Genomic DNA, 27,967 nt, shown 5'->3' with positions numbered 1-27,967 from the left:
CTCTAGCCTTGGTTAATCGGCTGGGGTCATTTAGCTCAAACAGGCGTGTGTTTCATGATCCCGAGTTCCCAGGTTCAGTTCCCCCCCTGCCAACAACAACCCATCGTGGTGAGTGGTGGTAAACTGGGAGTAATGCCACTGAATAAAGACATGTGAAAAGTACTTCACTTAGGAAGTAAAAATCAAATGTACGACTACAAAATGGGGAATGACTGAGTAGGTCGTAGTACTGCTGGGAAGGATCTGGTGGTTATAGCGGACCACACACAGATATGAGTCGTCAATGCACTGAAGCTTCAAAAAAGGCTAATATGATTCTGGGATATATTAACAGGTGTGTTGTATGGAAGACACAGCAGGTATCTGTCCAGCTCCACTCAGCACTGGTGAGGCCTCAGCTGGAGTACTGTGTCCAATGGTGAGCATCACAATTTAGGAAAGATGTGAAGAAACTGGAGAGCGTCCAGAGGAGAGCAACAAAAATGATAAAAGATTTAGAAAATCTGATTTAGGAGGAAAGGTTAAAACAACTGGGCATGTTTAGTCTTGAGGAAAGAAGACTGAGGAGGGGCCTGAGAACAGTCTTCCAATATGTTAAGGGCTGTTCTAAAGCAGACAGTGATCAATTGGTCTCCATGTCCTCTGAAGATAGGACAAGAAGTAATGGGCTTAATCTGGAGCAAGGGAGACTCAGGTTAGATGTTAGAAAAAACTTTCTAACTCTCTGGGTAGTTAAGCTCTGGAATAGGCTTCCAAGGGAGACTGTGGATTTCCCATCATTGGAAGCTTTTGAAAACAAGTTGGATGAACACCTATCGGGGATGGCCTAGGTTTACTTGGTCCTGTCACAGCACAGGGGGCTGGACTTGATGACTTCTGGAGGTCCCTTCCAGCCCTACATTTCTCTGATTCTATGAAGTCTGTGTAAAGAAATCGGGGTATGTAAGAGGAGAATCACACTCCAAGCCCTTATGTTTCAATGTATTGTGAGAGGAAGTTGCTAAATCACCAAAGAGCAGTGGTTCTCAACCTTTTCCATAACAGGACCATCTCCTCCTCTCTAGTCCAGACCTGTTCAGGACCCCTCTCCCAATGTGGCCATGTGGGAAGATACTTTGATACCCGTTTGGGAACTCCTGGGGCAAGGCTGCTTTCCACAGGTTGAGAATCTTTGCCGTAGAGAAAGCAAATCATGTGGCTTGGACTCAATGTGAGATTGTGAAAGAGGCCAGGGAATGGGCTTGTATACAATACCACAGTCCAGAGGTCATCATTTGGTAAGAGGCAAGACAAATGAAGTGCACAAAGTATGGGGAAGTAACGGGGGAATAGGGGTCCCAGCAAATTTGTGTGGTCAGTGTAAAGAGGAGAAAGAGAGAGCAGTAAATGAGATGCTGATAGGACAATGAATGGGAGAAAATGTGAGATCAAGATAGAACGTGAGCTGATGGTTGGGAGGATAGGCCAGCGGATGACTGGAAGAGTGGATCATAAATAAGCCTGGGCCTGTGGATTTTGTGGCCAATTTGATGACAATTATGTGGCAAGGCCCTCTGATTTCTGTAATGCACCACCAAGGAATTCTGGGGTAAACTGAAAACTCTGCAGTAGTGACAATAGTAAAAGAACATACAATTTTATTAACTAGTTCTACATGCTCAATGTCCTTAGTATACACTTAACATTGACTAACACAGGAAGGTATCAGAAAGCTGCATTTTGACAAAGCTTTCTGATTTGTTACACCCATTTACATCACTTGAGAATCTGGTCCCAGAAAGTAGATATGCTGAATAAGAAGGTGTTTGTTTTTTTTTACAGTCACTTTTCTGATCATAATTTTGAGACACAAGTGACCTCAGTTCTAAACAGACACTTGGTTCATAGCTGAGATTTCTGATTCAATGCATAATGTTACATATAATGCATGTTGCTTTACTTTGGCACAACTGGACAAGCCATGAACTAATGCGTGTCAACACTGTGAACTTTGAAATGTAGCCTTCTGCAAAGGCAAACTGTACACACATGGTTGTTTTTTTTTTCTTTAGTTAATGAAGTTAAATAGTTTTCAACTTCCAGAGCTATCAACAAAGAACAGATTGAGTTTGCCTGACACTGTATATAATGGTATAATGTTGTTTAGGCCTTTCTTTGGCCCACATACACTCTCGGCCCTTTGTTATTGCCCAGCAGCTGCAGAGAAATCTACTGATAAGGGAAGCGGGGACCTTCCTGCTGTTGAAATTGGCCAACTGGCTGATCATAATTCATCAGATGCCAGTGCTAATAAGGCCAAGTAGAATGCTGTGATTGTTTCTCTCTCTGTGTCAGGAGCAAAAGCCACAAGCATATAACTAACCTTGCCAGAATGTCAGTTCTCCAGGAAGGCAGCTGGGAGCATAGTGAATTTTAGGACAGGCAAATGTTTTATGCACTGTTGAGCATAGCACATGTGCAAGAATGGGTGAATGCATATTAAAGGCCCCCCCTGTGGGTTGTTGTTGTTGTTGTAAGGGCAAAGACAATGTAGACAGAATTCCAGGGCACTAAAGTAGCTAACTCATTTTCCTAATTGCTAAGTGCTGATTTCTATTCCCCGACTCAGAGCGGTGCCTTCCTCGACCGAAACCCATGAGATTACTGAGAAGGTGGGGTGCTACTCACTTTGAGGAAGGCTGGTAGTCTCTGGCCATCTGACCTGTCTATATTTGGATAATTTTATAGGAACTGAGGCTCAGCAGGGTGGATTTCCAAAAAACGTTCAGCGCTGGTCTACCTCTGGCTCCTGTTGATGTTGATAGTTTTACCATTCATGTCATTGGGAGCAGAGGTAGGCCAACACTGTGTCCTGTTGGAAATCCCACTTTAAAGGTCTCTTCTGGGCTCTTACAGACCAGGAGTAACTGGGCCCTGGTCAACCACCTTCATACAACTTTTGAACAGTGGACTGTGGAGTTGACCAACACATTAGCTGGTGACTCTTAGAGGGCTGCCCAGTCCAGGTACTGATCCCACTCATTCCCTTGAGATGTATGGGTGATCTCAGTAAAAGCTTTAGGTTAGCAAGACAGGATAATTTAATCTATATCATAAAATAGCAAACATCTTTATGCAACACTCAGGAGAGGTTTGTACTTTTAGAAGCAGGGGTCCCATAGCTAATCCCAGCTGCCCATGATCTACCCAGAGGCCTGGGAATGTGTAACAATTATATAAACAGTATTACTGGCTGGGAATCCCCAGTTACCTAAGGGACCCAGCTCCCATTAACTTTATTCTTGGACAATCCCATCCTCGTACTCGCGAACACATTCTTAACTGTTACAAGCTGAATGCACCACAGTATTTTCCATTTTTGTACAATTGTGTGGGTTAGAGCCTCATTACTGTTGATTCTATACAAAGTCTATGTACAACATAGAACGTTACACCAAAGGAAAGCTGCGTGACTTCTGATTTATGCAGCAGAACAGCAATGGAGTTTGTACGTGTTCACTGATCGGAAGATTGTTGGATTACCTTGAACGCCCATGATTCTTTGTATTGTAGCAGAGGAATGCCATGAGGCTGGAAGAGTGGTTGGGCATGCAAGGGTCCATGGACTGTTTATTAACAGCTTGTGACCTCCCACAAATTTGAAATTAACAAGGGGCTGCAAATAAACTCTTGGTCTCTCTTACGCTCTCCCCAAACATCTTCTCTGGATTCTAGCTGCAGAGTTTGAAAGCCATTTGGAACAGCAAGCTGCAGGCTGCTAATCATCTCTGTGTAACTGGAGTAGTGTCCCATCAAGACCACTGCTCTGGCCTGGGCAGAATTGACTGTTGGTTTGAGAGTGTCATAAAATGTGATTATTAGGGATGTGGTTAATAGATTCTTTAGATCCTCAAAAGTGTGTTCTTGTGTCTTTTATCCCGGATCCATGGAGTCCATTTTATACAGTTCAGAAAAACAGTTCAGTTGACTGTTTAAGGACAGGCTAGGTAGGAATTTAGCCCGAGAAGTTATTGTACTGAAGAACTGATCTATATTTCAGGTTTAACTATAGCCGGATTTTTCAAAATGCTCAGCACCAGATGAGCCAGATTTCCAAAAGACCTTAGCACTCAAGACCTTATTTAGGTAGCTAAATAAGAGAGACATGTTGCCTAGTGGATAATGCACTGGATTGGGACTTGAGAGATTTGGGTTCTCCTTCTGGTGGCCTCAGGTAAGCAGCTTAACCTCTTTTTTGCCTCAGTTTGTGAAACGGAGATAACCCTCCTTTGTGAATGGCTTTGAGACTTCTAGATGAAAAGTTCCATGGAAATGCACCTCACTGTTGTAAATAACCAGGTTTTCAAAAGGGCCACTTCATTTAGGTGCCTACAGGGGAGTTGATGGATGCTGAATTCTTTTTGAAATCTGGCCCACAAATACACCCGGTGTCCCATAACTGCCAGTCATTCTCTGCCCATGTTGGAGTTAGGTTACAGATGGGTATGCACGTGTCACCTGGGTTGTGCCTGAATATAGACAAAGCTATAATAACTGTGCACTGATTTACAATCACTTGTTTGTTTTCGGGGGCTGGCAGGTATGTGTTCTACTGAAGTGGCAGACACAGCCTTAGTTCTCTGCAAGGAATAGGGAGGGCTAGTGGCATCCAGCATCTCAGGACTGGTACTGGACCTTCCCTCTCTTCTGCCATAACCAGCAGAGCAGGCCTGGTACATTTCGCGGTTCACGCCTCCAGTGATTCTGGGGGGTTCTGACTGAGAATTCCTCCTTGGCCCGCTGCTCCACCTCAGCCACTTGCAGCACAAGCCAGGACGGAGCCTTAAATAGCTAGAAATGCTGCTTCACTGTCACTGTAACCCCAGGCCAAGAAATACAGGCCCGGGCAGACTCTGTCTGCAGGAATTAAAAGATAGCACCGCGGATTTGGGGAGATGTTCAGGAGCTGGGAACAAAAAAGTTGTTTGACTGTCCAGCTAGCACTGCAGGACTTTACCATCTGCTGCCAACCTGCCTCCAAAATCCTTAACAACAGTTGAGATAAAAGGCCAAAAATAGAGATCATTTGAAGATATTGCCAAAATGGTGCCCTGTTGACTTTCCTGAGGTCGCAGAAGTATAGGTGGGGGTAGAAATTGGCCCAGAAGCTAATGCTGTATATTAAGATTTGACACAGTAACACTTGGAGATGGGATTTTTTCAAAGGAGTTTAAGGGAGTTAGGCACTCAGTGCTGTAGGATTTGGGTGCCTGTGGGTGTTGAGTCCCTAACTCTCTTAGGTTCCTTCGAAATCCCAGCCACAATCAACACACACACACACAGAGTAATAGTCTCTATAATGAATATAAATAGAAGATATGCAGTATCATATTGACTGTGTGATATGCACTGTATCCATTTGGCCTAGACTCAGAGTTGTACACCCAGCCACCCTCTGTCTTTCATTCGTCAAAAAACTAAACTCAGTTCTTTAGATAACTTATTTACTGCCGCTGTGGTCTTTTGTCCACATGATTGCCCCATACATGCTTAAAATATGTCATTGCTATTGCTTTGCTGATAGCCTCAGGCAATGACTCAAACTCATTGCTCCTAGCAAGGGTGCTCTCTCAACCACTCCCATCAGCTCCCCTCCCTGTGCGCACAGTACCTTGTTCGCATCTCTCACTGATGGAGGTGTCACCCATGAACTGGCAAACTACCCTTACATGGCATGGAAAGATCCAAGGTACGTAGCTGAGAAAAGAGCAGCCGGGAAAGGTTAAATGGCCTCTCTGGAGTTCCATCCCGCAGCTCACCATAAATGAAATAATACTAGACTATTCCAAAATGCAATATGATCCACACTAGGGGTCTGTTACATGGCAGGGTAAAAAGGGCATGTCAAAAGTGTTATATGGAAGAATCAGCTAGTATATTCTCATAAAGACTTATCTGTGACTCTGTGGGCTTCTAGTTTATAAGTATGGAATTTTCCTGCTATTTCTTATTACGTCAAAATAACGTTTCTACTTTGTCCTCCAGGCTCCAGTTCCTCCCTCCCCCAATTTATCTTCTTTTTATCTCTTTTTGATTTAACTAGTGCATGAAGTGCAATTAGCTGGCATTAGAAATCCTGTGATCCCCTCTGGTGGTCCCACTGGGCTCATGTCGAGGCTCTAATCCAGCTGCATCAACCAGTCAGAGAAATTGTCTCATGTCTCTGCCACATTCCATCTGGGTTACAAGCAATGAATAACTTTAAGGAGCTCCTTTCACCTCTTCTGCAGTCATGTCTCCTAAATATACTTACTGCCTCATGTGGTTTGGGATTATAATCCCTGACCTGATTGTTATTCAGGGCGGTCAGGCTTCATTGGCATGACACACTGTACAAATTCTACCAAAGGGTAAATAAAATAAGAGCCAGACCCCTCGGGACCTGTCAGAGATAGGAATAATCTGATCCATGCAGGATGAATGAGGAATCAGGCTGGGTATGAGGTTTGCTCCCCTGTGTCCCTTTGTCATTAATCAACATTAATGCTGATAGAATTAACATGCTAGGGGCTACTATCGTTCTATAATCTCAGATCACTTTTTGTGATATTTTTAGTAGGTCAGAAGTTATTGAATAACCCATTGAGCGTCTGATGTTCAGACATGCTAAGTGCCCGGCAGCTCCAAATGAGACAGTCTGAGCTCTGGTTCCTCTGAAAATCAATCACTGAGCAAGTGCGCCATTTTCAGAAGCATGTTGCAACTGCTGGCAGAGAATGGCTCTTTGTCCCCTCCTAGTGGCTGGACCACAAGTGGATGTTTATGAGTCTGCTACTGCCTTCAAGCTAACTGGTGTGGTCTTGTAGCTCAAGGGGTACAGGCTTTAGATCCAGAGTTTCCAAATTCAGTCCCTGCAGCTGACCCCTCCTGTGGCTTTGTTACAAGAGCACCAAGGCATTGTTTGGCCTTTTATTTTCAAAAAGGAACTAGTGGGTTGAAAAATGTTTGAAAATAAAGTTGGCTTGGGGGGCAGGGGTAGCCTAGATGACCTCTTAAGGTCCCTTCCGGTCCTATATTTCTATGATTCTGTGCACAAAGAATTGGAGTGTTCCCACACACCCAATTGTGGACTACACATCTGATTGGGCCAGTGGTTAACAAGGCAACAGCAGATGGTGTGGACAGGGAGAAATAGAGGCCCCTCTGAAGGATCAGTGAGTAAAGATGCTCCTAAGCACCTGGTGATGACTCCTGCCCATAATGGGTTTGCCCCCCCAAAAGAAAGACTTCTTCAATGCCACCAAGCAAATGGGACAGAGGCAGATTTGTGGCATACTGGGAGGGAGAGAAAAGGGGAGGCAGCTATCCGCTGCGTGGGATATGAGAAACTCCTAGTGGGGACAGAAAATGAGGGCATGTCCCTTCTGAGAGCAGTCCACACTCGTACAGAGCAGCACAAACTGTTGTACAGGGGTCGCTAGAAGTGTCCCTGACAGAGTCAATGTCCACCATGGGAAGGTTTGTTTCAGAGCACTCTCCCAACAGTAATACTAACTATAGAGTTCATCAGCATTTTTAGTTGAAAAGGGATTTCCCCAATTTGTTTTACGGCAAACTTTTGCAGAAGAAATTCATTTTCAATGATGGGTTTTTTTCCAGGTTTTCAAAGACTAACTGTATACCAAACATTTTATTGGCAAAGATTTTCAGTTTTTGAAAACTGTTTTTTTTTTGTGTGTGTGTGTCCAAAGTGGTTTTCAACAACTAAAGTATTGTGGGTTTGGGTTTACATTTTTTCATTGAAAAACTGACTTTTTGAAGGAAATTTCAACCAAAAAAATGAAAAAGAAACCCTGAATATTTTTTGGAAAAAATGGTATTTTTATCAGCTCTAAATAATAATCCCCAGCACTTATCCCATGTGCTGCCCCATGCAGCGATCCAGACATCATCTCTCCCTGCCGGCCCAGACCTCCTTTGATTGCAAGACTGATGACAGGCTTCGGGATCATGTGCCACTAAAGTCTGCAATTAAGTGTTTTGTATTGGAGATTGATGACATGTAAGCCCTTCCCTGTCCCTATAGACCACCTTGGTCAGGTGGGGCTTAGTCAGTGTCACAGACCTATCATGACATGTTGTTGGTGTTGCTGGTGTGTGAGGTTGCTCCTTGTGGTGATAAAGCACAGCATATATGACTCAACTGTATCTCTGAGTGGCTTGTTCCTCTGGCATATGGAATCAGCTAGCCCATAGCTTGTATATTACTGCTGCTTGGGCAAAGTCAGGCTATAGTCCATCCACAGGGCCCTGCCTGATTCTCCGCCTTCTGTCTGAGTCTGAAATTGGGCAAAGGGTCAAGAGAGAACATGTTTCTGCTGCCGTGCCAAGTAGCCACACACTGCTGCTCTGTTCCTGGCTACTCCCCACAGAACAGCTGCTGTGAGCTGTCAGCAATGGGCTGGGATTCATGCTGGGTGATCTCAAGCAAGCTACTCGCCTCTCTCTACCTGTCCCCTCTCCCACCCTGTGTCTATTTAGTGGATAAGCTTTTCCTGGCTGGCACTGTCTCTTACGATGTGTTTGTACGGCACTTAGCACAGTGGGACCCCCAGACTGATAGGCGTCACTGATTTAGTATCACTTATAATCATTCTCACTTGCCCCCAGGCGTGCTGCACTGGGAAGTCCATGGTGAGACTGTTTTTTTAAGGTGTCTTGACCCCTCACATTCCAGACCCATTCACTCCACAAACTCTGGCAGCCTCAGTTCACTTGGGGATGAAGTGGCATGTAAGAGGTGACCAGACCTCACGCTGGCCTCTCTGCCCCCGGGCTGTGCCCTCCTTTATACAGACTCAGCTTTTTTCCTTCTTCCCGCCTGTCTACTGACGGACCGGGTTAGGGAAACACTCACTTGGGGAGAGGGGAATTGTGCACAGGCCTAATTCAATTAAACAAAACCTTCTGAAAATTGAGCCTTACATTTATCGGCTGAGATTTTCAAAGCCACCACATAGAATTGGATGCTCAATTGGGATGTTAGTGGATTGACACTATCAGAGAATTTGTCCCATAGTAGTTAACAGAGGAAAAGGGAAGAGTTTTAGTGTCCCAAAATAAAAGCCATCCCAATTTAAAGATTAGCGCTCAAGGAAAGTCTCTCTGTTGCAGTCATTTATAAGCACTGCTAAAGATAGATTTCAAAAACAATGCATGGGGGGAGGGGGTCCACTGAGGGATTGCCAAGCACTATTTGGAGAAAGCTATTCAAAATTAAATTCATTTAAACCACAGGCATTTAACATGTAGAGTTCTAAAGCACTGCAAACAGCCACCTTTAAGCTAAATAGTCCATTAGTTATGAACATATAAACTCCTTTCCGCAGTGTTATGCACTTGAGTTACAATTTGCTCATTGCAATCTCTTGTACATGTGTAGTACAACATGGTTTTAATCTGGAATTTCATTCCAGAGAGGCTAGGCAATCAGATCCATGCTCCTCGTTGTTCTGGTCACATTATATTTCCCCCAGCAGGGATTCTCTAAAAAGCTTTGTGTCAATATTAATGGAAGGCTGTTTTCCATGAGCTGGACTGTAACTTTACAATCTGCCCTGAGAAAAGGGCGATACATAGCTGCATTGCCCAATGGAGAGACTAGAGAATGGAGTGTGAGTGAGCCCTGGTCTACACTAGGAAATTAGGCTGGTATAACTTTGTTGCCTAACCCCCAGTGTAGACAGCGCTACGCCAAAGGGAGATTTCTCCCGGCAGCCTAACTACCATCTCTCAGGGAGGTGGAGTACCTGCGCCGATGGGAAAACCCCTCCTGTTGGCATAAGTGGTGTTATCCCTGAAGCGCTACAGTGACACAGCTATAGCATTTTCAGTGTAGACAAGCCCTCTGACTATTCCCCCCCCCCCAAGTCAACCCAATGACTTCCCGGCTTTCCCCTTGCTGTGGGGCAGGAGTACGGCCTGGTCTACACTTAAAACATATACCAGCATAGATGTGTCAGGCAGGGGTGTGAAAAAAACCCACAAACCCAGCAACATAGCCATGCTGACAAAGTCCCCAGTGTAGACACAGCTATGCCGACAGAAAGTGATTTCTGTCAGCATAGCTAATGTCAGCTGGGGAGGTTCCTACACGGCAGAACTTCTCCTTCTCTCAGAGTATGCTGTGTCTACACTGGGGGCTCTGCTGACATAGCTATGCTGGCATTGACTCTGTGGTATACACCTAGCCTAAGGGCTGGTCTACACTGAACACTTACCTCAGCATAGCTACATCTCCAAGGGGTGTGGACAATCCACACCCTTGAGAGACCCAGCTGTGCTGACTGAACCCCCGGGTTAGACAGTACAGTTCTTCTGCCGACCTAGCTCCCACCTCTCGCGGAGGTGGATTAGTGATGGGAGAACCCCCCCCCCCCCCCCGTGTCCAGGATACCCCCTGTTCCCTTGCTGAATGTCCTTTCCTCTCTGAATTGTGGAGCTACGTCAGCAGAGCCCCCGAGTGTAGACACAGCAGACTCTGAGAGAAGGAGGAGTTATTTTTCTTTGGAAAAAGGTGTTGTTCCTTATAGACCTCTGTTGCCTGTCTGCGTACATTCCACTCCAAGGCTTGGGAGTGCAATCCCTCTTCAGTGATTTCGGTGGAGGCTTTCACTGAATAAGGACTGCAGGACGGGCCCCCAGACTTCATATGTCAATGAGCTATAAATGGCTAGTTGAAGAATGTTGTAATAACTAGTGCTGGGTGGGAAAGAGTTTTCCCATCCAGTGATAATTGTCGTTTACTGTTCCGAATTAGAATGAAAAGTCAAAATCTTGGAAATTTTTATGAAGCAAAAATCCAAACTCAGATTTCAGGTTCGGTCAGTTAAATCACTTTGTTTCAATTTCAACCATTTTTGAGGGGTTTTTTTTCTCCCATTTGCTTGTATGATAATTAGCTCAAGTTTTGAAATGAAAAGTTATTTTTGAACCAGAAATGAAACCTTTTGACAATTTGGAAACTTTTTTCAAACATTTTCCAGTTGAAAAAAATGGTCAGAGCTGATCCCCGGACTTGAGGGATGTTTTGGCTTTGTATTGGCATAAGAACAGCCATTCTGGGTCAGATCAAAGGTTCATCCAGCCCAGTATCCTGTCTTCCAACAGTGGCCAATGCCAGGTGCCCCAGAGGGAATGAACAGAACAGGTAATTGAGTGATCCATCCCCTGTTGTCCATTCCCAGCTTCTGGCAACAGAGGCTAGGGACACCATCCCTGTCCATCCTGGCTAATAGACATTGATGGACCTAATCTCCATGAATTTATCTAGCTCTTTTTTGAACACTTTTATAGTCTTGGTGTTCACAACATCCTCTGGCAAAGGGTTCCACAGGTTAACTGCACTTTGTATGAGAAACACTTCCTTTTGTTTGTTTTAAACCTGCTGCCTATTAATTTTATTTCGTGACCCCTAGTTCTAGTGTTCTGAGAAGGAGTAAATAACACTTCCTATTTACTTTCTCCACACCAGTCATGATTTTATAGACCTCTATCCTATCTCTCCTCTGCCCCAAGTTGTCTCTTTTCCAAGCTGAAAAGTCCCAGTCTTATTCATCTCTCCTCATACGGAAGCTGTTCCGTACCCCTAATAATTTTTGTTGCACTTTTCTGAACCTGTTTCAATTCCAATATTTTTTTTTTTTGTGATGGGGTGACCACATCTGCACACAGTAGTCAAGCTGTGGTGTACCACTGGGCCCTTTGCCATGTCAGATCAAATACTTAGGTACTTCTTCTTATTATTATTCCTTTGTTGTTCAATTCCCCACCCTGAGAAGTCTTTTTTTCATTTCTAGGTTTTTCTGACTGAATACAGTGGGCCTCTACTAATCTACTTGCTCTTTTACATTCGTCTCTCAAGTATTTATGCTGAAGAGGAGAATATGGAGAGCTTCCGCCACCCAGTAGTTCAGTAAGTGCATGAACCAAAGTCATGCAGGACGGTAAGCCATTAAATGTTCCAGATGAATGGATGACGAGACTGTTGTTTCTTAATGCTAGAGCCCAGAGAGGGCTTGTCCCTATATTCCTTCCACATCCAAACCTCTCCTCTCTGAAATCAATGAGAGTTTCAGGTTGTTGTTGTTATTGTTAATTATTATTTGTATTACAGTAGTACCATGCGGTCCCACCCCAAAATGGAACCCTGTTGCATTCGGCATTGTGTGTGTGTGTGTACGCACAGTGGGAGACAGTTCCTGCCCTGAATACTTTATATCTAAATAAACAAGCCAGAGGAAAGGTGTGATGGGAAACACAGGTGGGAAGTGACTCACCCAAGGTCATGCAATAGATCAGTGGCAGAACGAGGAATAGACTCCAGGACCTCAGTCCTGTGCCCTCTATCCATTAGACCAGAGTACCTCCCAGTAACCAAATGAATTCAGGATCAGGACCACAGCATAAAGGATGGTCTTAAAAGATTAATGGCATCAGTCTTCAGCAAAGAGGATACCCAGATCTGCTCTTTTCAGGTAGTAAAGAAGAAGCATTGTCAGAGGAGAACATTCAGAAACAAAGTGATGAATAAATGGAAAGTTTTTCAAAAGGATCTAAGAAATTTAAGTGCAAGGCTCTGATTGAATGAGGCGCATGCTCCTAAATCCTGTAGGTACTTTTGAAAATCTCACTCTAAAAGTTCAATCTGGACCAGATGGGATCCATCCAAGAGTTCTGAAGGAGCTTAATAACAGTTGCTGAGCTACTAATAAAAAAATATTCAACAGAGCAGCCCATGGGCACAGCAGTCCTTTTGTGTGCTATCGGCTGTAGGATCAGGGGAATCTAAATAGACAAGCGAGAGAAAGGTTGGGAGAAAGGAAGTAATATCATAGACTGGGAGGGAGATGGGGAAATAAGGCACAGAAAGATTGAGTTGAGAGACCTGTGCATAGAACCCAGAATAATTCTTGAGTAACACAGTGCCAAAAGACCAAGTAACATGTGGGTTCTCCTCTGGGTTGTACATTTAACAGGAGATAGAGGGTTTTAATAGAAGAGAGGTCAAAATATCTGCATTATTTATCTGGGGGCTGGGATGCAGAGAGTCTTTTTGCGGATCCTTTTAAAGCTATTTAGTTGTGGTTCCTGATGTAAGCCAAATGTTTTTAAAATTCTTGACAAGAAGGAAAGTGTGATTCAGCCTTCTGCACAGTCGTTAATTACCTGATTTTCCTAAGCTCAAACCTTGCTGATTTAATTACTTCAAAATTGTTTAATCTTTGACTTTTATTGGGAATTTTGTACGGTGGCCAAAGTATTTGAAACTTCACACACTGAAAATCACTTTTCATTTATGTCTCATAATTGGCTTTCAATGAGACAGACACAGCTAGTACAGTAAATACAACCAAGATAAAATGCTGCCATGAATCACTCTTGACATTTGTTTTTTAAACCCAATCTTTATGAGCTGCGGCTCGTTCTCTGAAGCAAATCAGAAGTGCTCGTGGTTGTTTCATAATCCTCCTCAAAAGGGAATCAGTGTAATAAATTCTATAACAATTATCTCGTTCCATTGTAACGTGGAACAAAAAAAGCCATTGCAATGGATTCACTTTGCAGCAAAATCTTGTTTTGACTCCGCAAGGAAATGAAATACAAACTACCTCTGTGCAGCTACTGTACTTACTAAAGGGCAAGCAAACCATTCAGAATGTTTTCAAATGTCAGACACATCCTACGAGAGCATTAAGATATCCCTAAAATGTGTGAGACGTCTGTTGGAAGCATTGCAGGCGTCTGCTTGTATACACAGCTGTCCTGTTTTAATCGACTGTCATAGCTGTACATTACATTCTGAGCCTGCTGTGTCCTTTTTAATTCAAGGTGGGTAAAATATGTTGCTTCCACGGTAAAATGGATACAATGTTATATAACTCTGTGAAAACGATTCCATGAATATCAGGATTCAGTTGCTTTTGCGAAGGCAAAGTCTATGCCCAGAGATTTCAGGTGTGACTCTTCAGTTCTAAACTATCAGTCCTTATTCTTTATGTGAAAATAAAGGGTGATGTAGCAGAAAGTGCGTGGGCGTTTTTTGTTGTTGTTTTGTTTAAAAAAGAAAAAAAAAAACGACCTCACCACCCATCCTTCATGTATCTTCATTCCCCTTTTTTCATTGTTTTTCCAGCTTGGCCTGCTTCTGTCATTGTTTACACTATGTCAGACATCTTCTGGAGACATTATTTGTTCACAAGATTTCCGGAGGGCACACGCCTCTGAAAAATATGATAAAGGTGACAATTATATTTATCATTCTATTCAATATAGAGAAGGACCTCATGCTAACGGGGCCCAGAACAATGACAGGGAAAGAAAATTCATTTGTTTTCCAGGCCCAGTAATTATGTTCCCTTTACAGTATTTAAACCACCTCAGGATCTTGCCTTCAGAGGGCGTAGCATTTCTCTGACGGAATGGTATTGGTTTGCCGTTATCCGTATTATGTTAACGGCTGGAGTTCACAACTAAAATCCGACTCTACTGTGATACTTGCTGAGCAAACGTAAAGTCAGAGACAGTCCCTGCCTTGAAGAGGTTACACTCTAAAGAGAAAATGCAACTGAAGGATTATTATCCTTATTTTAGAGATGGGGGGCTGAAGCAGGGAGAACATCATGTGACTTTCCCAAAGTCACATGGGGATGCAGCAATAGATAGATGAATAGAATTAAGGTCTCCAAAGCATTTGTCGGGCACCGTAAGCAAAACTCCATCCTTCCTCTTGCTCCAGCTGCTGCATTATGAAGTAAGCTGTAGCTAAGCATGAGGAGCAATAGGGAACATTAAACGAAACGTCTTTCAGATATGTTTAAGCTTTGTAGTCGAGAAGAAAAGGTTTGGCTCTGCAGACAGACCCCTTTGACCCAAGCAAGGAAGGAGATAAGGTTTAGTGGGCATGTGCTGAGGAGGATGTTAACTTTCAAATGAGATGTAAACTTGAGGTCTTAATGAAAATAGCACCTCAGAATATGAGGTAAGAGTCCCAAAAGCACCTGTAACTTTCCAAAGGGACTTAGGCACTTGGGAGGAACACTGATTTTCACTGTCATTTAGGCACTGATGAGAATTAGATCCTGTGGTAGTTTTGGTAAGAAGTAAAGTATTCACCAGGGCATCTATGCAAGATTACAACTGGGTCATTATATGGTACCCTTTCTTTCACCCCCATCATTTCAGTTCAATGGGGTTTTCTTCAGTCACCATCAAGCAACTGCCATGCTCCATCTGCAGAAATGGCTCTCTCTCACAGGTGGACGAAGTGATGCTGAATACATAGGATCAGGTACAGTGCAACTGAGTTAATTTCAGTGGAACTGCACCTGCCCCCATCAGGGCCAGATCAGATCCATAAGAGCCAGTCCTGCAACAAACTCCATTTGGGTTGCACTTCATTCCTATATTGAGTCCCATTGACTGCAGGTTGCAAGGAACCTCTGGAATGGAATTAATGCCCAGTAAAGTACTTTGGGGTTCTTCTTGTTGAAAGAAGTGATAGACATCTAGGATAACATCAAGAAAACATTAGCTGTAGATAAAAGATCTTTGAGGCCGGGACTGTCTTTTTCTTTTGTGTTTTTACCATACCTAGCGCAAGGGGATCCTGGTCCATGACCAGTAATGCTCACGCTACTATGGCAAGACAAATAAATTACAATAATTAATAAATGTTAACTCAGTTCCACAAAAATGTGTGTGGGAGATTTAAAATGCTAATGCATTTTACCCAAAGAAACACACATTTGCTGAATAAGTGACTCTACAAGAGTTACTGATGTTGGACGAATAGCACATAAAAAGCTTTGTCACAACCAGTAATAATTTATCCAGGAATAATATTCCACTCAGTGTAGTCCCCAAAAGGGAACTTATTTGCATATGTACTTCTTTGTGATTTGCTTTTTATTGCCTTTGAAGTTTTACCTGTGTATGACCATTGCTATCTCAGTTTGGAACATAGGAGCTGAAAACAAATTACAGATTGACAAGCTGAACCTAGCTACAATCATCTCTTACAAATAGATTTTAGATCTGTATGAGTCAGAAGGAATATGCCTGTACCATAGCAGAGTCTAGTTATATTGCACTCTGATAAAGTGACACTCCTTTTATTGGGCTAGATCATTGATTTATCGTGATCCCTTGGTAAGGGAAAGCACAAAAGTGGCGATGCTCTAGGAACAGGCCAAGAGTCATTTAAATAGCTGTAAAAAATCTGCTTCTAATTTCCAATTTGGACTTAATAATTCTTAAGAGGGAAGAATAAAAATTAATTTTTATTAATGAATCATCTTTAAAAAGCACTGTAGTCATCTGGACTTGGAGCGCTGCCGCTAGAAAATGTATATTAAGTTATAATTTGAATTTACCTGTAATTTTTCCTCCTAAAATGTATCTTTTTCTTTTTTTTTTCCCTATTCCAGGGCTGTGCCTTTTACTGGGGATTCACTTCTTGGATTGCTTACTATGTCAATCACCCCCGATACACTCCACCATGTATGTACCATGGAAATGACATTTTTTTTTTAAATCTTTCTGGGTCCAATCTTATGCTCATTGAAATCAGTGGAAGTTTGGGCCTTGACTTCAATAGAAGTAGGATCAGACCATTTGCCTGTACAAAGCATAGGCTTGCATTATTTGTCAGTAGAAAGATTAATGTAAGCATCCCTCTTGTACTATGGCTGTGAACATATGTTACTGTTTAACCCAGCTTAATCATCACTGAGTTTTGTGAACATGAAATATTAGCCAATTGAAAGAAATTGTGATAGGTATTATTCTCACCTCTGCAATATGTTTACATTAAAAATATACAAGGGGATAAGAGCTGGATGAGTATTTTCAAATGAGAACATTCTTGCTTGATATAGAAACTGCCTTTTTATGAAAACGAAAAGGTTTGTGAACCCAAGAAGGCCTTATCAAATATTTGCAGCAACACTGGGGAAAAAAAATCTTAATTTTTTCCTTTTCTTTTTCGTGTACAGTCTTCATTCATCATTGTTGCACCACTAGTCTTTCTGGATGTTTTTTGTCAAGTCATTGAACTTCCTTTTTTTCTTTTTTGTGTTCAGGCATAACCCTCAGTGCTTTCTTCCATTCATGTGCTTGGTTGTCGCACCTTCCTTCGGCTATTTCATTTTGCTGGCACTTCATCTTTGTACTTCTCCTTTTCTTTTCTTTTCTTTTTTTTTTTTTTTGGTATGTGTGTTGTCAGGACACTATCTGTGGGTTTTGGGAGAATACAGGATTTGCCCTGCCAATTTCAATTACTCAGATTAGTGTCACAGTGGGATTTTTTTTTTAAAGTTCATAAATGGCATATGTTCAATTTTAAAAAATCATCACATTTCATTTTGAAAAATGGCATTTCTTCAAATGACCTTTTAAGTTTGTGTGGAAATGGCAGTGGTGGATTGAACTTCTGTGTGAAAACGAACTCTTAGATTCTGGGTCATTGAATCAGCAGGCACTGAACGCAAGTATTTATTTGAAACACATGTTTTTTTTCCCCTTAGAATACGCTGAGTATCTAAGTCCAAGGATGGCCATTTTGTCTATTCCTTCTACAGTTCTCAGTGGAGGTCATCTCCACATCGGGTGCTCTTATTCCTAAAACTACTGCTCTTGAAATGATGCTTCTGTAGTAAACCTCAGTGAGCTGGATGGTACCATACTCAGATGATTCAGCAAAGAATGATATGAATGTCAGCCCCTTCCTTTTGGGAAATATACATGGGCAGACCCCTGAGTCTCAGACCCAGAGACAGTTAATTTGGTGACACACAGCTGACTGGGGAATAGCATGCAGGTATAACGAGTTGAGCTAGGTTGAAAAGGGAACCCGGAAGAACATCTAATTAGCAGACACATGCTCAGCAGCAGTGGCAGCTGTGCTGGCCGTCCTGGCAGCTGCTGTCATGGCACGTCACCCTTGCACAACTGAGGAGCTGCGTGTCAGCCCAAGTTGAGACAAGCTGGGTTTGGGAAGGAGGAAAGGTAGGACAGGGGGTTGGAGTAGATGACCTCCTGAGGTCCCTTCCAACCCTGATAGTCTATGATTCTATGACACGGGAAGGATCTGCAGAATCAATGACAGTGAACATGCTCTGTGCGCCTAAAACTATGATTGAAGCTCTGGAGGAAGGCTGCAACCCTCTGAGGTGTTCATGATGTAACACTATCATGATGCATGGATACCAAAGGGGTACGGAAATGCAGGGTTGGGTAGCTGAACATTGTAGGGACTAAATGTATTTATTGAGGTGATCTGGCTGAGTTGCTGGTACTTGATATATGATGCCTTAGTGCTACAAAAAAGGAAGGTCAGGATACATCTCAGCTTCATTAATAGTTGAGGCAGTGCGGACTAGCTGATTAAAACACCTCTATTGGAAGCAGAAGATTTGGCTTCTAGTCCCACTACTGCCATTAGCCTTTGGATGACCTTAAGCATGTCTCTGTGCCTCACTCCCCCATCTGTAAAATGGGGAGAATGATGCTTGCCTCTTTTGTAAAGATCTATGGGTAAAAGGTGCTCTATGTATCACTATTAATTAGTGACAAAGAGACTGGCATTGACCAAATACATTTATTATCTGCATAATGCTCAGACAATGTGGGTGAAATTCACCCTTGTGCAAAGTCCCTGAGGGACATAAGCATTTCTAGCACTCTGCACCAGGGTGAACTTTACCTATAGTGAACCATGCACATAGACTAAAGTGTAACTTATTATTTCCTTCTGTTTTCCAGCATTTGGCAACAGGCAAGTTATTTTTGCTGCCCTCGCTTTTCTGGTATGTACTCAAATAAAGTATTAAGGATGCTTATGGGATAAAACAGACTCATTATTTGTCAAGAGGAATAACTTTGTGTGAGTGAAGATTAATGCCTGGTCTTGCAGACCTTCAGCATGTCACTCATCTTATTAATGTTAATGGATCTATTGAGCTTTCTGGGGCAGGAACAGTGCTTATGTTGTTTGTGTGTACTTTGCCTGCTATGTTGGTGCCTTGTTCCCTGTCTGAGATCCTTAAGTGGTACATCTTGATGATAATGATGCAGAATTACGTCTAAAGTTGAAGATTTAGGCAATTGCTATCGCTTACCGTAATTTCTCAAATGCTGTGATAAAATCAAATGGAAATATATCCCAAACTGGCTTTCCAATAAAGTTGTCTTCCCTAAATAACATGCCTGCTATCACTTGGAAACAGATTTTTTTTTATAAAATAGGGGCATCTATGGATGAAGAATGGCTAAGATTTGTTTCTTCACCTAGTTTTCACCTTGTTTTTCCATTGACGGGGATGTCATCTTCCCAGTATTTATGTGCTCGGGTGCTATTTTTACAGAGTAGAAATATCTCAGTGCAGCTACTTCGCTCTGTAATCACAACAGGAAGTAGCTCATGCCACTGGGGTTGGTTTTGTAGCATAGCATTAGATCTGCACCCCATGTGCGGCTAAAAGTTCCAAATTACAGTATTTCTGAGCTGGTGATTTTTCTCCTCTAGGTCTCATCCACTCACAAACACTGTGATTTAGGAGCAGAATGGGATTAAAGTGCTGAGGTCTCTCCAGGAGAAAAGATTCTAGGAGCCAGTAGTTAACACAGAGCCCAATTCTTTCCTCAAATACAGCCGCACATCTCCCATTGAAGTTAATGGGAACTGTACATGTATATCTGACTGTACAGTTGGACCCATACATACTAGCATAGCAGGTCCATATATTAGACTCTACTAAGTGAGATGGAGTGGTCCAGGGATGTATACGAATACACTCGTGTGAGAGTGTAGAACTCTAAGAAAGTTGAATATGATGCTTAGATTATCACAGCCGGAGTGCTGGGGATCTAGTTAAACAGAAGAACGCTCATGGAAGCTTATTTTCTGTCCCACACAGTAGTGGCCTCTTATTTAAAAGTGCTAAATATCCACAAATACCATCAAAATCATAGGCAGCTAAATGTTCTCATTCCCTTTGGAAATCAGGCCACATGAGTATGGGTGGGATTCCAGAGATGCAACAGGAAAAGAGGAGAGTGACTGATTTGGGCTGATCCCGGAAAGCCACCCTAATCAGGGAAGTGCTTCAGCATGTACTTAACATTAAGCAGATGTGTAAATGGTTCCCTGAATCGGAGCCATTAAGATCACAATTTTGGCAGTGTTCAGATCCTGGAGGCTCAAATACACCCCATGTTTGCCTGACCAGACCCAGGCTAGTGAAGTAGAGCTGGAGAGAAAATAGTTTTCCCATCTTGTGAAAATATTTGAGATTTCAGAATATTGTCTGTTTCTCAGGGAGATAAAACCGAGACCTTTCATTTTTTTTCCCACAGAAAAGTCCATAAACAAACACAGAGACAAGAACAGGCTGGAAGTTAAGGCACTCACCGGGCACACAGGAGTCCTAGGTTCAACTTCCTGCTCTTCTGAATGGGAGTAGGGATTTGAAACTGGGTCTTCTCTAGCCCAGGTAAGTGCTCTAACCACCAGGCTCTTTCTCTCCCTAGGCTTGATGAGAAGTTCCATCCTGGACCTGAGAAACCGTCCTGACAAAAGTTTTGTGGAAACTTTTCTCACGAAAAGCTTCGGTTTCAATGAATCAGTATTTTTCAACAACAACAACAAAAAAAATGACACTGAAAAATTTCCAACCAGTTTTCTAGCAAAGACATACAGTACACTTATGTGAAGAAAGAACTTCATGTAGTCACTGAAACCCTGTGGGTGAAAGCAGTAAGTGCTTAACTTAGTGTGTTGTGTCTGCAGGGGATCATGTGTTAATCCAGTGATGCATACAGTACCTTACTGCCATCACGACTATAGCATTCTGTATCTCAAAGTCAGTGGAAATGGATTACATCTGCAGTTTATGTTAACAATAAAAATAGCACTTATCCAAAGAAACAGCTTAGTAAAAGCAGTCCATTTCTTCTTCAACTTAAGTGGAATCTTCTTTTTATCATCTTTTATGGTTGATTGCAGAAAGAAATGGTTTTTAATTTTTTTTCTGCAAAATATTGCAGACAACAGTCAGTCCAGAAACAGGAGCAGGTTTGAGGTCTGAGCTCCAGGATATTTATACCATTGAAAAGGGAGCCATCTCTCTAGATACAAGTGCTTGCCTCTAGTCTTAGCAGGTTCTAAGATACTGAAGCCTCAAATTGCAATATGTCTGAAAAATCTAACTGAGGTCATTTTTACAGGGTCCTCAAATATATGACCAATGTTTTTTCTTCCTTCATGGCTTCTCTTTATCAGATACCTTTGATTTGTATTAAGTATGTGCTTCTACATTCATGATAAACAACAGCACAGAATAATTTAAGGAGCTCAGCAGGCCTTTCTGAAAGATGTTTCTATTTGGAGAAATGGAAGCAAGCCAGCCAAGAGAGAAATTTTCACATAAGGTGCATTTAAAATTTAAGAAGAAAAATGTATGTGCAACTCATTGAGGATTAATGTGTTGGTCACACATTGAAAATCAGAAGTTTTGCAAATTCCCAGATTTTAAATTTTTAAGACATTAGCTTAAGGGCTGGTTTATATTTAGCTATACTTCTCCATTTGGAGGATCACCAGCCAAATTTTAAAGAGGGAGATAAAAGCTAATTACAGCTGACTGCAGCTGCAGCATCAAAGGTAAGCTAATAAGAATCCCAGCAAAAAGGCCCCTAACTTGCTTTTACTTATAATTGATTACAGAATTAATAGGTGTTAAGTATAATTTATGAATGGGTGGTGCTGCAGTCATATGTGTTTCAGAGTAGCAGCTGTGTTAGTCTGCATCCGCAAAAAGAACAGGAGGACTTGTGGTACCTTAGAGACTAACCAATTTATTTGAGCACAAGCTTTTGTGAGCTACAGCTCACTTATTGGATGCATTCAGTGGAAAATACAGTGGGGAGATTTTATATACACAGAGAACATGAAACAATGGGTGTTACCATACACACTGTAATGAGAGTGATCAGGTAAGGTGAGCTATTACCAGCAGGAGAGCCGGGGGGGGTGGGGGGGGAGGACTTGTGTAGTGAGAATCAAGGTGGGCCATTTCCAGCAGTTGACAAGAATGTGTGAGGAACAGTAGGGTGGGGGCAGTAAACAAGTAAAACTATTTCCACATGTTTATCCCCCCCCCCCACCGTACTGTTCCTCTCACCTTCTTGTCAACTGCTGGAAATGGCCCACCTTGATTCTCCTACAAAAGGTCCTCCCCGCCCTCCCTCCTGCTGGTAATAGCTCACCTTACCTGATCACTCTCGTTACAGTGTGTATGGTAACACCCATTGTTTCATGTTCTCTGTGTATATAAAATCTCCCCACTGTATTTTCCACTGAATGCATCCAATAAGTGAGCTGTAGCTCACAAAAGCTTGTGCTCAAATAAATTGGTTAGTCTCTAAGGTACCACAAGTCCTCCTTTTCTTTTTAGTCATATGTGTGTAACATATTTGCATTTGCGTAGTGTTTCATGTATATTACTTTTAACTTTGAAAATTTGTGATACGATTGTTTTGTAAAAGAAAAAAAAAGCTGGAAGCTTATTTTTTAAAAATATAATTTTTGCCAGGAACATAGCAATTGTAGCCACTTTTATAGTATTTTGGAACATTTTTTCCTCTTCTATCTATTGGCATTTTTTGAGGTGCAGAGGTTTTCCATTTTTTATTTCTCATGGGTGAAATATGGAGAAAAAAAGAACTGGGTCTAATCCTGACTTTCTTATGCAGCCAAAATAAAACTTTTAAATAGATCTGATCAAACTGTCCCAATGAAAATCTCAAAATTTATTTGAGCACAAGCTCAATGCATGCTGAATGCATCCGATGAAGTGAGCTGTAGCTCACGAAAGCTTATGCTCAAATAAATTTGTTAATCTCTAAGGTGACACAAGTCCTCCTTTTCTTTTTGCGAATAGAGACTAACATGGCTGCTACTCTGAAACCTGTCAGATACGAAACAATTTCAGTTTAAATTGTCATGAAAATTGTGATCCATGTTGTTTTGATATTTTCTTGTGAAAACCAGAAAAACTGCTAAGAAAAAACTAGAACTTTGTTGTTGCTGCTGCTGCTGAAAAATTTTCACTGGATTTTTTTGTTTTTTTTAAAACCAGCACTAGTTTTCAGTAACAGCAGCATTTTGCTTATTACAGTAGCAGTTCAAGGCCCCATTTCAGATCGGAGCCCCATTGTGCTAGGTGCTGTTTAAATAGTCCCTGCCTCAAAGAGTTTACAATCTAAATAGAAAAGATAAAGTGGGGGAGAGCAAGCAGAGATGAAGGGATACAGCCAGTCATTGGCAGAGGTGGGAATAGAAAACCCAGGTTTTCTTTGGATCCATTCACTGGACCATACTGCCCTTCATGGAGCAATTCCTTCTGAGTAATATTTGACAAATACATTATCCAGCCCATTTCTTTTCATTGTGTAACTTATTCAGCAGATTGTTTTTGTGATCCTTGATCAACACAAAGAAGGTCTGGAAAACATGGAGGAAGAATGGGCATAATGCCTGACAGTGAGTTTATTGGTTAGGTTCTGATCCTGCTCCCACTATAATGGCTGAACTCTCTTCAGCTTCCATGGGGCAGGATCAAGTTGTCATGGACTCACAGGTCATGCCCACTCTTCGTCCCATATGTTTCCCGGGGAGAACCCCTTTCAGTGTGACAGCCGTTCTCGGGGGTCCACTCTTTCTTGGGGGGTTAAGCCCCTCTGCCTCCTGGAACCGCACTTCTCTGAGCTTCTTTAGCATGCCTGTCTCTCACCATGGCCCCCCTCAGGAAGTCCACTCGCTCTGGGCCCCTGGGGCCTCCACTCCCAGAGGGAATAATGCAACTCTGTTCTCTAGACGGGAGAGACTCTCAGCCAGCGTAAAACAGGCAGGTTTATTGAGTGTCTCAACACAGCATAGGAAACTCTCAGGGTCCTCAGGCCTGGCCTCCCTCAACACAGCACATGTAAGTCTCCCCTGCATCCAAGTGGGCTCTGCCTGATCTCTCTCTTCAGTCCAGAGCCCCCCTGCTTCCCAACTGGGCATCTGATATCACCGCCCCCAAGCCCCGCTTTGTTCCTTTGTCTTCTATCCAGGTAAACAGGGTTGCCTGAGCTGTCCTTTGCACCCCTCTGGCTGGAACCAACTGGTCAGGGCACCGGGGTTCTCTCTTCGCAGCCCATTGTCCCCCCACTGGCCAGAACAGTCTGTGACTCCTGATCTGGGCCTCCCGGTCACCAGGTCACCAGTTGCTGGGGTCCCCATCCTCCAGGCCCTTGGCTGGGGTCCCAAGTTCTGTCGATGGTCCTCTGTAACAACCAACTCCCTCTCCCATCACCTCATTAAACCAGTAACACCCAGGGAAAGTGCGTCCCCCTCTGCATGCAAACCATTGGAAAAATCAAGAAAAAAAGACAAGGAAAAGCCCCACTTTGTCACACAAGTCCACAGCCAGGAGACGATGGTGTGCCAGAAACTTGTCTTGCAAAATCCCTTTAATTAGCCTACTGTGGATGATCCCAAGGCTATCTCTCCTGTTAGATCAAAGAGTCTGCTGCTAGCTTGGAGGATTGCACGTACACTTCTCTCTGCAACCAAGGGTAAAATCCTGGCCCGCTGAAGTCATTGGGAGCTTTGCCATTGTGTTCAGTGGAGCCAGTAGTTCACCTCAACAGTTCACCCAGTGCATGGTTTTCTGGGGCATCTGGGTTCTCACAATGAGTGTAACGTATTTCCATTTGAATGGGTTTCTCGATTTTTTTTAACGCTCTGCTATTCTTTTGGATACAGAGTTTAATCCTATTGCTAAAATCAACCAGTCATGCAGTTATCTGGTAACATCCTAAATGTGTAACAGTGACCATGCTTTCCATTTTTTTGCAGATGTGTGAAGCTGGAAATCATTTTATCAACGTTGCTTTAGTCCAACAAAATAACTCAGGTTTGTCTCCCCTTTCTCCCCTCCCCCCATCCCACCTACTTCACACTGAATTGCACTTTATCTATGGACCTTTTCCTGACATATTGTAACCTATACGTCTGCCTACAAAATAAGGAAAGATGAGCGAGATATCATGTCATTTGTTATAACACCTGCTAAATAAATGTGGTGATATTTGTAACATTGCTCTTCTAAAGCTTATGGCAAATTTCTCTTTGTTATAAATATCCACAATTCCATTGTTGATTGGAGTGTTTAAATGTATTAAAACACGCTGTCGACGGACAATGAAGGATTTAATTTTAATGAGGATTCAACAAACATTCAAATAACTAATTTGCATAGTTTTCCGCTCTAAAAATCGGAGTGTGCGCAAACGTGCTGCTAAATTGTGCTCCGCACTTCTCATTTTTGCAGAGCATTTTGGGCAAATAATTATGGCTACAGAACATTTTCTAGAAAGCAACACATATTGCACAAGAATAATTGTTTTTCTTAGCCTAGGCCCCATTTCAAGAAAACACTGATTCACATGCTTAATTCAATCTCTACACAGTAAAGCAGTTAAGCATGTGCTTAAAGTTAACCATGTGCTTAACAGGGGCCACAATGTTCAGTAGAAGCAACAAATAAACCTATTTATTTACACACACACAACCTCATCTCTAAAAACCATGACAGTGTCAACAACATTATGGCCACTGTGAGACCTGAAAGGTATTTGCATCCTTCTCACGCGTTGCATTTTGTAATAGCAACATTTGCATTATGGAAGGAAGAGGTCAGGGTCTGGACCACAACATTATCTTACTGTATTATTGTTATTTTATTTTATTATTACTGCAGTGCCCTTTCTTTCTGAGTCCTGACTATGTTCCCGGGAAATTCTGTTACTATGACATAAAAATTGCCTTTTTTTTTTTTTTAAAGAAGGCTGGAATTCCAAAGAGGCCTAAGTGGCGTAGGCATCCAGTTGCCACTGACTCTGAGAAGCTCTCCCCCAGTACTGTTCCCCTCTGAACGCCATTAGTGCCTACATGGCAGCCCCATTGGGTTCAAAGCACCAGCCAGTGGTGCTGGGCTGCACCAGAGCAGTTTTCCAGCGCTTCTTTTGAACCCCAGAACAGGATCCCAATGGTCCTAACAGGGGCGCGACAAAGGGCCAGCAGGGGCTCCCCTGGGCCAGCAGCTTCTGCCTCTCCTCCCGGCCATGCCCAAGACAGCCCGTACGGGAGGAAAGTGGCCTGGCACTGGGGGCCTGGGACATAAGTGCTGGAACATACTGAGCTAAAGGAAGCATTGGGATTTGCTGAGCCTGGTACCACTGCCAGGGCAGGGCACAGCCGGGAGAGTGCAGAGAGAGGTACCACAGCCTCCCAGCGCCCCTGTTCTGCATGGGAAATCCCCGCATTCAGCCCACAGCTCCCCCTCCTCCCCATGGCTGCTGCCCCACCCAGGGCAGGGGAAAGCACCAGGGCCTCCATACCCAGCCCAAAGCACCAGAAAGACATCAGGGGCTTCCTCACTGGGCAGGGATGTGGGTGCCCCAGCCTGCTTCCTCCTGGGTGCCTGGCTGCCCTGCACTGCTGACTCCATCACAGCCAGGAAAGGAAGCTGCACCCTCCTACTTTGTTGCACCCCTGTCCCTGCCTCCCCTATGGCCAGACCCCCTTCTTCTCTCCTTTTACCGCTCCACAGGCCGAAGGGTCCTGGCAGGAGTATAGTGCCCCCACATCTCCATTTGCTGCCCGTGGACCAGTGTCAACAGGGCTCCCAGGGAGAAGTGAGTTCTGGCACTTCTTTTTTCAGGACTCAAGCACTGGTGCCAGCAGGTTCTGTCAGTCCTATGGTTACACCTGATGGCAACTTCAGCCACTATGCATGAGCCTACTGGTTCTGCTCTGAGGTGGCGAATGGTCCCATCCTGAGAGCAGTGTCTCTCTGCATGTTTGTAGGGAGTATGTGAGACTCACTGGCCAGCATGTCATATTGGTCCTCTGAGCCCCAGAGCACAGGAGTCTGTTGCAGCCCCAGCTCGTGCTGTGGGAACTTGTGCTTTTAGCTCTGCAGTTTCCTTCCTTCCCCCGTGTGTCGGTGCAAACGGTGGCCATCATACATGCAATGATCCCTGCTGTACTTACATTGTGGGTTTGTTTGTGTTTTCTTCTTTCCCAAAGGAAATAAAACCTCTTTTCCAAGTCCAACTTACAACCCCTTCACATGGCTATTCACACTGGTTTCCTGTCCCAACTACACATACGAGGTATGCTGTTTTCTTCTCTGCCTGGGGGAGGGGCAGCCCAGTCAGGTCACTGCCCAGGTGCACCAAGCCTTGCCCACAATGAACATCCCTCCTCTTTAGTGCAGTCCCCTTGACTCCAGACACATCACAGGCCACAGAACCTTGCCCTCCTGTAACAGACCCCCTAGCCTCTGGCTGAGTTACTAAAGTCCTCAAAGCATGATTTAAAGACTTCAAGTTACAGAGAATCCGCCATATACACTACTTTAAACCTGCAGAGGAAGTCAACGCCACCGCCCCACCAGGGTCTCTGCCAATCTGACTTGAGGGGAAATTCCTTACAGACCCCAAATGTGGCGATTAGTTAGACCCTGAGCAAGTGGGTATGACCCACCAGTCAGATACTTGGGAAAGAATTCACTGTAGTAACTCAGAGCCCTCCCCACCTAGCATCCCATCGCTGGCCATTGGGGATTTTTGCCACTGGCAGTCACCGATGGTCCACATACCATTGTAGGTAGTCCCATCATACCATCCCCTCCATAAATGTATCAAGTTTGGTCTTGAAACCAGTTAGGTATTTTGTCGCCCCCCTACCCCCACCTCCCTTGGAAGGCTGTTCCAGAACTTCCCTCCTCTGATGATTAGAAAACTTTGTCTAATGTCAAGCCTAAATTTAGTGGCCATTTATATATATGCATTTGTCATAAATATAAAGGGAAGGGTA

The 27,967-nt window shown here is 43.3% G+C and overlaps 1 protein-coding gene across 1 annotated transcript in view; it reads left to right on the top strand.

The window, feature by feature from the left end:
* TECRL (trans-2,3-enoyl-CoA reductase like) overlaps window positions 1–27,967 on the top strand; it is a 119,100-nt gene that overhangs the window by 78,697 nt on the left and 12,436 nt on the right. Inside the window, exons 5-10 of the mRNA XM_077814313.1 lie at window positions 11,838–11,953; window positions 14,174–14,279; window positions 16,467–16,539; window positions 18,802–18,845; window positions 24,941–24,998; window positions 27,176–27,261. Coding sequence (XP_077670439.1) covers window positions 11,838–11,953; window positions 14,174–14,279; window positions 16,467–16,539; window positions 18,802–18,845; window positions 24,941–24,998; window positions 27,176–27,261 — 483 coding nt within the window. The remainder of the gene's footprint in view (window positions 1–11,837; window positions 11,954–14,173; window positions 14,280–16,466; window positions 16,540–18,801; window positions 18,846–24,940; window positions 24,999–27,175; window positions 27,262–27,967) is intronic.

The sequence above is a fragment of the Eretmochelys imbricata genome, chromosome 4, assembly GCF_965152235.1.
Source record: "Eretmochelys imbricata isolate rEreImb1 chromosome 4, rEreImb1.hap1, whole genome shotgun sequence".
Lineage (NCBI taxonomy): Eukaryota > Metazoa > Chordata > Testudines > Cheloniidae > Eretmochelys > Eretmochelys imbricata.
The sequence above is the reverse complement of the archived record's forward strand: the minus strand, read 5'-3'. Positions and strand labels throughout refer to the sequence as shown.